Genomic DNA, 11,755 nt, shown 5'->3' with positions numbered 1-11,755 from the left:
CTTTCAGAAAGCTTTTTGGACGGCAGCTAACTGGCTTTGCGGTTTTCTCGGCATATGTACAGCACTTGTAATCTTCCCCCAAGTGGTAGTATTTGAATGGAAGATGAGCAATCACAGGTAACAGCAGGAAGAAGCTGGTTTCTAGACAGAACCGTGTCTGTGAATGGTAGGCCGGGGTGCCTCCAAAGGGACCTGCTGGTCTTTGAATGGGTGCTGGCTGCTGTCTTGGGGCTGCGAACCCAGAGTCCTGGGACCTTGAGCTTCTCTGCAGAGGGTGACTTTAAAATATAGCCATGGGGGGGGTGCTGTTCTTTCGCAATGGGGGTGATAGCTGTCCTCTCCCCTCCCCCACCCCTCTCCTCCCCGCCCTCACCCCCCCGCCTTGGGACCGGCTCCTTCTCTACCCCAATTGGTGGTATTGTTTCTGCCTCGGTTGAGGTGGAGGGGTCGAGGTCGGCAGACATCTGGGGGCCAGGCTGGAAAGAACTCAGCTTCTTCCAGGAGTTTGTCGGCCATAAAGAAGGCTCCCCCACCACACTTGTTTTTTTCATCCTTGGCTGTCAGATCAGAGGATTACAACTCCCAATTCTGGGCATGACCATGGCGGTAATCCAATCCAACCTCTCTCTCTCTCTCTCTCTCTCTCTCTCCTTTGCCCATTCAAAAGGCACCCAAGGCCTTGGAATCATGCGACAGTCGATTCCTCGAGATACAAATCCCAGCCCCTACCTTCATTTTCCAAAGAGGAAACTGACGACAGACTCTGGACAGAAAGAGAAGAGTGTGGTCCCAGGTCATCCAGCAAGTTAGTGGCAGAGTCCGGACTGGGAACCCTATCTGCGGACCCCAGTCCTGTGTTCTTGGCACAACAAGGCACTAAAAAGGCTTTATGAGGGGCAGAGGAGTGGAGGAGGAATCTTATCGAACTTTCTTAACCAGTCCCCCGGCCTCTTCCATTCCCCACCGCTCCCTTAGAACCCCTGGGCGGGGAAATGCTGGCTTTTCTGCCTCCTCTGAAGTGGGACCAGCAAAGGTGGGCGGCCCCGGTGGGCGGGGCTGCGTGGCTCAGTGTGTGTGACTCTCAGCGCCCTCCCCTGCCCTGCGGGACCCCCTCGGACGCGGGGGAGTGGGGGGGAGGTTGGGCTCGGCTGGCACCCCGGGATCCGCAGGGCCTGGCTACCGCCTGCTGAAGCCCGGAAAGGTCTCAGCCCCCTGCCCCGGGTTGCAGACATTTACAATGAGATACAAACAATCAGACCGCGCGCAGAGGGCAGAAACGGGGGCGCCTGGGCCGGGGCGCTGGTCGGGGAGCGCGGCGCGGCGGGCGGCCTCTAATAGGCGTTCTCCAGCTCCGCCTGGTTGGCTTTGGTGCCCCGGGCGCGGGGCCGCGGCTTTCGGCCCTTCTGCGGCCGCGCGGCCTCGGGCCCGAAGTCCTTGAGCTCGGACTGGTTGTGGAAGCGGGTGAGGCGCTTGCACTTGCACGAGGCCACCAGGCGCACCTTGCGCGCGCGCGGCGCCGCGCCCCCGGGACACAGCAGCTGCACCCGCTGGGCGCGGTAGCGGTCGGGGATGCAGCGGAAGTCGGGCCCGCTCGGGCGCCACCACTTGCCGCGGCCGATGGCGTTGGGCAGCAGGCGCGCCGGGCCGCACTGGCCGGAGCACACCAGCTCGGTGACCGGCTTGGCGCTGCGGCAGGGCCCGTCCGTCACGTAGCGGGTGAAGTGCAGCTCGCGGCAGCTGTACTCGGACGCGTCTGCGGAGAGAGGGCGCGTGAGACCAGCCCGACTCCCTGCGGGCCACCAACCCGCGCCCCCGCCCCCCAGGGCTTTTCCAAACCTGCTGCCTTCCAGATGGGTTTCCCAGGGTCTCTATTCTGGGGCGGGTGGAAAGACCTCTGGCCCACCCTATCCCCCCGAAACCTTTGGAGCCAAGTGTCTGTTGCGGTTCAAAGACCAGCTCCGAAGCTGTGTGGTGTTGGGCAAGTCATTTAACCTCTCTGCGCTTCCTGTCTGTAAAATGGGTTGTCCTAAGGAGTTAGTGAGTGACTCCATAGCATATATAAGGCAGGGGACACTGTGAGCACATAGTAAGAGCTGAAAGTATGGGCTGTTGTTATGTGTTCTTCTTCTTCTCCACGGGGGCCTTTTTCTCCGGATATAAGTCACATCTGTGTCACTGAGTGCCTGGTCTAGGCAGAGTTGGTACTAGCCACACCCTTCTCATGGCCTTGGCTTCTCCTAAGTTCTTTTTCCAGCCACTTGGGAGGGATGGCGAGGGGATGGAGAAAGGAGTTGGGGTTAATTGAAGGTAATAAATCAGAGCAGCTGCTGCGGAGGAGAGAGATGGAAGGGGAGGTGGGGAGGAGAAGTCATTAGACTTGAAAAGAGCCAAAGGCTGCTTGTCCAACCCCCTCATCATCACTGAGGACCAGGAGGCCTAGAGAGGGAAAAGCACTTGCCCAAAACGTAGAGCTGGGTGTCCTCACTCTGCTTTCCCGGGGCCCCAGCACCTCTGGGTTCCCGTAACTGTGGAAGCTCTGTGCCTGAGCACCCACGTGGGAGGCTGGGCTGGGGGTGGGGGCGAAGGGCTACCTCTAGTACAGTTACTTCCCTACCAGAGGGGACGGAGCTCTATCTGAAAACCTACGGGTTCAGCTGCTGCAAACACTTATTAAACACCTGCTATGTGCCAGGCACGCTGCTGGGCACCTCTCTTGCTTTGGGCCATTTTAATGGATCCTGGATGGTGACACGGGCTTGCTCCCGGGTTGGGGGGTGGGGATTGGGCCCTGAGGCCTGGCTCGGTCCCCTGAAGACACCTTGATCAACTCTCCTACTGTGGGCTTAGACAGGTGGGAGCTTTTTAAACAGCTGTTCCTCATGTGAGCACCTGTCTGTCACCCAAGGGTCTCATGGGGACAGTTCCCACGTGACACAAAGGGATGAAAAATAGTCCTGGGACCAAAAGCAGAGAGAGCAGAGAAGGCCAGGCCTCGACCCCCCAGGCCCCGGAGAATAAGCAGAGCAGGGGAAAGGTGGGTTTGCCTTCCTCCAGTGGCTGACCTTCTGGTTTCTGGGCTGACTTGGCATCCTCACCCCTGCAGGGGTAGTGTGTGGGGGCGGCCTGTTTGCCCAGGGAAGGAGGCTTTTTGGGCTTTCCAAGAATAGTGCCCCAGGTCAGGCACTTCCTGTACAGAGGGTGACTTCGTTTTTGGCTCACAGCTCCCTCGCTGGGGGTCTGTGGCCTCTCATGGGAGCCCAGGGAGGTGGATAGTTTGTACTTGGGTCCCGTAGAGCCCAGGAAGCAGTCCCTTGAGCTTAATCAACCTTGCCTGGGCCAGAGTGGTGGGGTGGTGTGCTCCTGCCCTCCCTTTTTGAAGACTTGAGGCCCCCGGCCTCCTGTGGGGTTGCCCCCTTTGCAGAGCCCCACATTCCCAGCTGGTTGTGGGGCAGGGAGGGTTGGGACGACGGGGCCTGGCCGTGGACTCCTCTCCCACCCGGACAATGACTGGAGGGCAGCTGAGGCCCTCCCTCTGAAGTGTCATTCCGGCCCCGCCCCCAGCCGGTCTTGCCAGCTGCATGGCCAGCTGTGCACACCGCCCCCTAGGCTTCTCTGCGCAGACCTGACCGGGGGCCCAGCTGTGCCCTTCATGAGGGCCCTTGCCTTGTCATGAGGGTCAGGCTCCCTCCCTAGTAATAAGGCAAGGCTGGGTCTGGGGTGGGGACCTGGTGCCAGATGGGGCCACCTGCATCCACTCCCTGCACAGAGGACGCTACCTCCCCTCCAGGGCCTGGACCCAAGCTGCAAGCCAGGTCAGAGGCTAAAACCCTGCCTACCACTTCCGTTCCTTCAAGGGCCAGCTCAGGGGGCAGACTCGGGGCAGCGGGAGTGTCCTCTCCCCACCGCTTTCTGGGGATTTGCGCCCCCCCCACACCCCCATTAGACTGGGGTCAAGTCTCAGCTCTTCTACTCCCTACCAAGTTTCTCAGTGTCTGGGGATTTCCTCACTTTCCAACTGGGAATGTACCTCTGGGGCTCCCCTGCGGTGGGTCCCCAGGGTATGGGTTCAGGTACCCCCGGGGGGAGAGCATCTGCCTCCAGCAGGTGCTCACAGATGGGAGTCTCCCTTGCCTGGTCCCCTGTCCAGGGTGCCAGCTGCCGCACCTGTCTCCTGTATTCTCAGGCGGGGATTCTTGAAAACTGTTTCAGAGTTGGATTCTCACCACCTCAGCCTCTTTCCCGCCCCAGGCTCCTGCTGCCAGAGCCCCCCCCCCACCTCACCACCACCCCCTGCTGGAACGCCAAGGCTCTTCTGGCTTGCCACCCTCCCCCCGCCTCCAGGCAAGGCTGTCCCTCCGTTAGCGTCTACCCAGTCTTCAAAACCTCCCAGAGAGAACACTCCCAGGCCCCTCGTGCGAGAATTGCTCTCCTCTACCCCATACCTTTGGTCTCGAAGGGATGGTGAGGGGGCCTCCCTCCGTTCTCCGCCCGGTTCATGGTCTTGTTGTTCTCCAGCTCTGGCGGAGGCTCGGGGTACTCGCCCAGCTCCGGGATGACTTCTGTGGCATCGTTCTTGAAGGCCTGCCACCCCTGGCCCTCCACCACACGGAAGGCCGTGTGCACCAGCAGGCAGACGAGACACAGAGCGAGAGAGAGCTGCATGGTGCCAGCCGGAGGAGGGCACTCAGCCTCCAGTAGCACAGGCTCTGCTCCCCAGCCTGGGACACGTTTGCCTTTTTAAAGCCCCCTCTGCCTGGTGCTAACCAATGAGGACAGGCTGGGGCAGGGCTGGGCCCACGTCTCCCTCAGGCCAGGGGGAGGGAACGGGGTGTGCTCACGGCAAGCCCTCCCCAAAGACTTCTCAGGCACAACCAACTCCCAAATTGCTGCTCCCAGGTGACCTAGAGAGAGGGGGCGTGTGAGGCAAGCCTGCCCTCCCGCACCTCCCACGGGCAGCCGGCTGTGGTTTTCAGATATCGAAATGAGCTCCAGCTCGTAATCTTCGCCTCTTGGGCCCCTTGGGCTTTCTCAAAAACAAATTGTGGACCAGCTTCACAAAGAAAAGGACGGCTCTGAGCCCTCCACAGGGCTGAGCCCAGCCGAGTCCCTTTCTGAGGCCAAGTTCATTTGTTACCCCACCCACAAATGGCCCAAGGGCTCTCTCTTTGGCCCCCACAGACAGAGGCAGAAGGGTGCTCTTTAAGAGATCTCATTGGTCCCAATTCCATGAGGCTAAGCATCGATTATCCTGACCAAGAAAGCCCCTTGTTGGCACCCTCTGGAAGGCAAGAGGGAGAACTGGAAGGCCACGGGGAGGGCGTCTGCTTACACGCGGAGGCGGGGATTCTGGGTACCAGGCCAGGACGAGTGAATCAATGGGCACTGGTGATGGAGCCCCAGGAGGAAATCTTGGGGCTTCTGCACACAGTGACAGGCACTCCTTGGCCAAGACGCTCACTGCCGCCTGCAGACCCATGTGCCAAAGGCACCTATTTCCCTGGCCAGGCTGCGGTAGGAATGGAGAGCACAAAATCCCTTTTCTTAGTAAAAGCCAAGGCCAGCATTTTTAGTGCTGACATCCTCTTCTTCTCCTTTTTCTTTTTTTTTTTGGGGGGGGGGAGTTTGTTTGTTGTTGTTGGGTTTTTGTTTTTGTTTTGTCTCCCAAACCAATACATTTTTCAAAAAGAGCTCTGAGTCCTAGATGGAAAAGCTTATTGGGCATGCTACGGGGTACATTCCATGAAGCCATCCCAGGTCCAGCTAGCCACAAAGAAGCCAAAAAGGATTGCTACCTTAGCCCTGGAGCAGAATGAGGGGCCTGGGAGGGGTAGAGGTACCGGGAGAAGGTTCACACCTGAGGTGCAGGAAAAGAAAGGAGAGCCAGCGGAAGCTTTCACTGCAGGGGAAGGAGGTGGCACAACCGGCTCCTGGCCCTGAAGGAGGCTGGGAAGAGGGCTGTGGCCCAGGTCCCCCTGGTATTCTCACTGGGCAATGAATCAGCACACCCCACCTGCAGAGCCTCTAGGAGGCCTTTGCCACCTGCCTTGACTTGTAAACCGTTGTGTCCATCTGCAGCCGTCTGTCCCTCCTTTCCACCATCCATCACTCCACACATGAATGCAGCTGCTCTGACAGTTTTACAAGCCAGACAGAAGCCCCTGCAGGAAGGGCCCTCTCTGATACCTGCTTCCTAAGTCAGCTTCCTTCGGGGCAGGCGAAAACAGCTGTGGCCATTGTTGGAGGTGATCTATCTCTCCCAACAGAGCCCATGGGTGTTGTGAGAAGCTGGCCCTCTGCGCCCCCTCCCTCTGTCTCTGACCCTCCAGCCTCCTTTTCCCTTGCTCTGGAATGTGGACCATTAACCCGATCGTGGCCAGACAACTGCCTTCTTGCCCTGGATTTGGGAAAGGGCAGTTCCGAGGCCCGGGATCCTTGAGCGGGCGCGATCCGGGCGCTGAAGCCCCACCTGCTGGTGGGAGCTACAGACCCATCTGCGCGCGCGGGAGTCCGTGGGACCCATCCTCGGAGCGCTGCTGCCACCTGCTGGAGAGAGAAGGAAGAGCCAGCGGCTGCAGGACGGCGAAGGGTTTTATTTCATTTCATTGTTTTATTTGAAACTGAAGTCATTGTTAAAAGAAAAAAGGGAAGAATCCAGTGGATTTGAACCTATGAAGTGTGTCCATCCTTTTTAATTATTCTCCAAGGTATAACCGTCCTCTTCCCGGAATGGCTCACAGAGAAGCTGCTATGATACCATCTGCTTTTTCACTTCATGCTTCGAGCTTTATATTTACTCTGTTCCAGAGCTTGTCTGTTCAGAGTTAAACCCCCAGGGTTTTAGCTGACTTCTGTTGCAGGTCCTTTCCGTTATTTCCAGTGCTCCCCTATCCCCAGCAGGGATGCTATGAACTTCCTTGTACGAAGTAATTTTTTGAGTTAAACTTTTTGAAATCATTGTAAATTCACATGTACTTGTAAAGAATAAACCAAGGGACATTCCATGTACCCTTTGTCCAGTTTCTTTCAATGATAACATCTTGTAAAACTATAGTACAATATAACCAGGATATTGACATTGATACAACCCACCGATCTGATTCAGATTTCCCCAGGTTTACTTGTATTCATGCGCACATGCACACGTGTGTGTGTGTGTGTGTGTGTGTGTGTGTGTCTATGTCACTTTATCACATGTGTAAGTTCCAGGATCCATCACAGCCAAGATAAAGAACAACTCTGTGACCACAAAGATCCCTCTTGCTGCCTTTTGATAATGACACCTACCTTCTTCCCAAGCCCCCGTCTTCGCCCCTACCCCTCGGTACCACTGATCTGTCATTTCAGAAGAGTCACGTAAATGGAATCAAATAGTATGTAACCTCTTAGGACTGGCTTTTCTCGCCCCACGTGATTCCCTGGAGACTCATCCTGGATGTTACCCGTATCAACGATTTGTTCCTTTTTACTGCTGGATAATATGCCACAAAATAATTTAAAAAAAAACCCAACACTTTAGGGTTATTTCCAGAAGCAAACACTGGGTCCGGGAGGGTGAACAGTTGGCTGTGCGTTGCAGGGTTGCTCTCCAGAAAGCTCAGCCAGGTCCCCGGTCCCACCAGTGACGTACAGGTAGACGTGTGCGTGAGTCGCCTAGGGCTGCCGAAACCAAGCTCCCCAAACTGGGTGGCTGGAACGACAGAAACGCTTCGTCTCATAGTTCTGGAGGCTGGAACTGTGAGAGCAGAGTGTTGGCAAGGCTGGTTCCTTGTGAGGGCTTCTGAGGGGAGTCCGTTTCGTGCCTCTGCCCAATCGTCGGCATTCCTTGACTTATAGAAGCTTCCCCCCCCCATCTCTGCTGTCATCTTCATTCACATGGCATTCTCCCTGTGTGTTTGTCTATGCCCTCGTTTCCCCTTTGTTATAAGGACATCAGTCATTTTCAATTAGGGCCCATTCTAATGACCTCATCTTCTCTATTTACATCTGCTACAACCCTACGTCCAAATAAGGTCACATTCTGATGAAGTTAGGAGTTAGGATCCAAGATACGAGTTTTGGAGGGTACAGTCACAGCACACCCCTCCACGAGGTTGCGAACCCTGGGTGTGGGCTGGAAATCTCTAAATTGCATTTAATAATTTGACAGTTGTACCTCAGTTTCTAGCAGGGCTTTTTTTCCTACGTGGTGACTTGCTGTTTCTCATTTCTACCAAGCTGCCTGTTCGTATGTCCACTCGCCCAACACTTAATGAAGTAAGGCCCCCCTGCCAGGAGCTGCGAACTGATCCGCGCTCCCCCTCCCGGAGCTCCTGTACCAGGGAAGAAAACAGTTCTTCAGCAAAGAAAGTGGTTAGTGCCACTGAGGAAAGGTTCAGAGGCATTTTTTTTTTTAAGGGACAAAGTATTATGAGCCTTCAGAGAGGAGAACAGTCTCTTCTGCCCGGTGTGGGTCTGGGTCCTCACAGGAAGACGTGGTATTTGGAGCGCACTCTGAAGGACAGGCCGAGTTTGGAAAGGAAGTTATGCTCCTTTGAATCCTCGGGATTACAGAATCTTTGATCTGAAAGAAGCCTCCAAAGGCATCTAACTCTACTTGCTTCTCAAGCCCACCTGTCTGTAATTCATGGGAACTGAGGGTTCTCCTTATGGGCTGCATTTTTACAGACTTTGCTCCCACAGGTCGGAGTAAAATGGAGTATCTGGATTTGGAGGGCGATCTGTTTATAGGCAGTTGTCTGCAATAAGGGACGTCCAAATCACCCTTTTTTAAGATGTTATGTATTTATTTGACAGAGAGCGTGCACGAGCCAGTGCACAAGGTGGGGGCAGAGGGAGAGGGAGAAGCAGGCTCCCCGCGGAGCAGAGAGCCTGGTGTGGGGCTCGATCTCCGGACCCCCTGGGATCATCACCTGAGCACCTGAGCAGAAGGCAGATGCCTTCTGAGCCACCCAGGCGCCACCCAGGCGCCCCAAATCAGCCTGCCTTTATTCACAGTTGAGAGCCTGTGCCCTGGAGAGCATTAGGGTCTTAGCACAGGTGGAAAATGGAACTCTCCCACTTGCTCATTCAGCAGCTGCTAAGGGACGAAGAGGAGGGGAGTCGCAAGGAGCACTGTCACTCGCACACCCCCCCAGCCCCTCTTAGAATGGGCTAATGGTTCCCCCAGCCCTAGCTGGATGGAGTTTCCATGTCCCTGCTGGTAACCAGGCCCTTCGAGGCGGGCCCAGCTCATCCACAACTGCCCTCCAAACCACCACCCTGTGCCTGGAGGACGCCTGTCTGCAAACCCTTAAAGAAAAAAGGATTCGTGAGACTTGTTAAAAATGGTAAAGACGACTTTGCTCAAGGGGGTCCTCTGGGGATAGATACAGGAACCCCTGCTCGGGGCTCTTGCAGTGGTGGAGAGAGACAGGGTTCAGCTCCGAACACAACACAGAAAAGTGGGAATCTATAGCCCAGGAGCAGGGTGGGGTCAGTGGATGGAAAATCACTAAGAGGAAGCAGGGAAGGAAGGGGGGGATTCTGGCTAAACCAACCTAACCTGATCCCTGCTGAAGGCAGCCCGGGAGATCAGACTTCACTTGCCGGACAGTGGCGGGTGAAGAACCCAATTAGATATTGAGGGGGGTCAGATGGGGAGGTTGGGGGGATTCTGGCTAAAGTGGGACAATAGGGAGACAAACATGGTCTACATTTTAGTGTAGACTTCCAAAACGCAATCTCTGTGCACTTAAACTTCTTATAAATGGGTCATCAATTCAGAAGGCCATGGCTCGGAGACTTCTAAAAATCAGGTTTGGGCATGCCACCCCCGTAAAGTTATCTTTTTTTTTTTTTAAGTCATCTCTACACCCCAGCATGGGGCTCAAACTCACAACCAAGAGATCAAGAGTTGCACACTCCCGCTGAGCCAACCAGGCAACCCCCCATAAAATCACACAAGCATGCAGAGAACAAGCCTCCCTGGCTTTGAGTATTGGGATGTGCTTGACACTATGCCATCACAACCGAGGACAGAAGTTAACAGGATATTAAGCAGATAAACTGCAACTGTCATTCATAAGTCTCATTTCAATATTCTGTGCTCACGGAAGCCACCTGGACCTTTAAAATTAGAGTATACAGAAATCACAGCACGCCATACGCAACAGAATGCCAGGTAGCTAGTCAAGTGCATGGTGCTCTAAGAAACAACTGTCCGTTAAGCACAAAAGCAAAGTGCAGAACGTTTTCCATGGAGATCTCTATATGCACACATACACGTATGTGTACTTACATATGCATGGGATTTTTCTTTTTTTTTTTAAGATTTTATTTGTCAGAGAAACAGAGAGAGAACACAAGCAGGGGGAGCGGCAGGCAGAGGGAGAAGCAGGGTCCCCGCTGAGCAGGGAGCCCTATAAGGGGTTCGATCCCAGGGTCCTGGGATCATGACCTGAGCTGAAGGCAGATGCTTAACCAACTGAGCCACCCAGGTGCCCCTAGGAGGATAACCTTCTTAGCAGTGGCTTCCTCTGAGAAGACGGATTAAAAGTTTGGGGTAGGAGACTGACTTTTTGTGATAAGCCTTCTGTATTGTTTGAATTTATATTATGTACAGGTAGTATTACCTTTTTAATTAAAAGGCTCTTTAAAAAACACTTTTTTTTTAAAGATTTTATTTATTCAACAGGATAGAGACAGCCAGCGAGAGAGGGAACACAAGCAGGGGGAGTGGGAGAGGAAGAAGCAGGCTCATAGCGGAGCAGCCTGATGTGGGGCTCGATCTCATAACGCCGGGATCACACCCTGAGCCGAAGGCAGACGCTTAACCGCTGTGCCACCCAGGCGCCCCCAAAAAGCACTTTTTACCAGTTTCATATATTGGTGTTCTGCCTTAAAATTCTATGTAAAAACATACAGATTATATTGCCAAAGAGGCTGGACAAATAATGAGTTAGTCTAGCTGCTTCTGCTATGGGGAACTGGAGAAGAAAGACGGGTTTATTTATTTTTATTATTTATTTTTTTAAAACATTTCGTTTATTTGAGAAAGAGTGAGAGAGCGCATGAGCTGGGGAGCGGGGAGGGGGCAGAGGGAGAAGCAGAGTCCCCGCTGAGCAGGGAGCCTGATGTGGGACTCGATCCCAGGACCCCGAGATCATGACCTGAGCCGAAGGCAGACGCTTCACCAACTGAGCCACCCCAGGTGCTCCAGAAAGAGGTTTTTTTCTGTCAGGAAAAAAAAGGCACCCAACTCTCTTGAGTTTTTTTATTCAGAGAAAAAAAGCCCATGCTTACCATAAGAGAGATGAATGCTGATGGAGGAGTTTAAGGCATCGGGGGGGGGGGCAGGGCTATGTTTTGGGGCTGCCCATTTGCAGGACCATTCAAACCCTAAAATGCCACCTAATCATCTTCACGGGAGGCCACCTTGAGACTGTCACCCCCAGTCTCTTACTTTCTTAGGAATATAGACCTACCTCCCTTATTTAGGATGGGCCTTTCTATGCAAGAATATTCCAGTCAATTATCCCTCAAAAAAGCTGCATTTTTTTAAGAAATCAAATAAATAAAAAGATTATTCCTATCACGGGAAATTTCTAGTACCACCAAGAGGTTTAATCGACATGTGCTGTATAAATATAATCATCATGGGACTGAGAATGAGTTCGGGAGGGCTAACTTTTAGATGAGGCTAACTTTTGACAGAAAAAAGCAAACATAAGAGCATCAAAGAAAATCAGCGGTGATGAGGAGGACAAAAAAGACGGTC

General features: G+C 54.1%; 1 protein-coding gene across 1 annotated transcript; it reads right to left on the bottom strand.

The window, feature by feature from the left end:
* Positions 1-383: 383 nt before the first annotated feature.
* Positions 384-4,701, bottom strand: SOST (sclerostin). The gene is made up of 2 exons (XM_045814324.2): positions 4,443-4,701; positions 384-1,753 (listed from the first exon to the last, which is right to left on the bottom strand). Exons 1-2 carry the CDS (start codon positions 4,660-4,662, stop codon positions 1,332-1,334), a joined length of 642 nt encoding a protein of 213 aa, XP_045670280.1. The 5' UTR covers positions 4,663-4,701; the 3' UTR covers positions 384-1,331.
* Positions 4,702-11,755: the final 7,054 nt, after the last annotated feature.

This window comes from Ursus americanus, chromosome 23 (assembly GCF_024610735.1).
Source record: "Ursus americanus isolate L20-20 chromosome 23, mUrsAme1.1.p, whole genome shotgun sequence".
Lineage (NCBI taxonomy): Eukaryota > Metazoa > Chordata > Mammalia > Carnivora > Ursidae > Ursus > Ursus americanus.
Note: the sequence above shows the minus strand (reverse complement) of the source record. Positions and strands in the feature narration are given on the sequence as shown.

Coding starts and splice junctions, on each gene's coding strand:
- SOST (XM_045814324.2), bottom strand. CDS start 4,662: ATGCAGCTCTCTCTCGCTCTGTGTCTCGTCTGCCTGCTGGTGCACACG. Junction 1,754..4,442: donor CCATCCCTTCGAGACCAAAG/GTATGGGGTAGA, acceptor CTCTCTCCGCAG/ACGCGTCCGAGTACAGCTGC.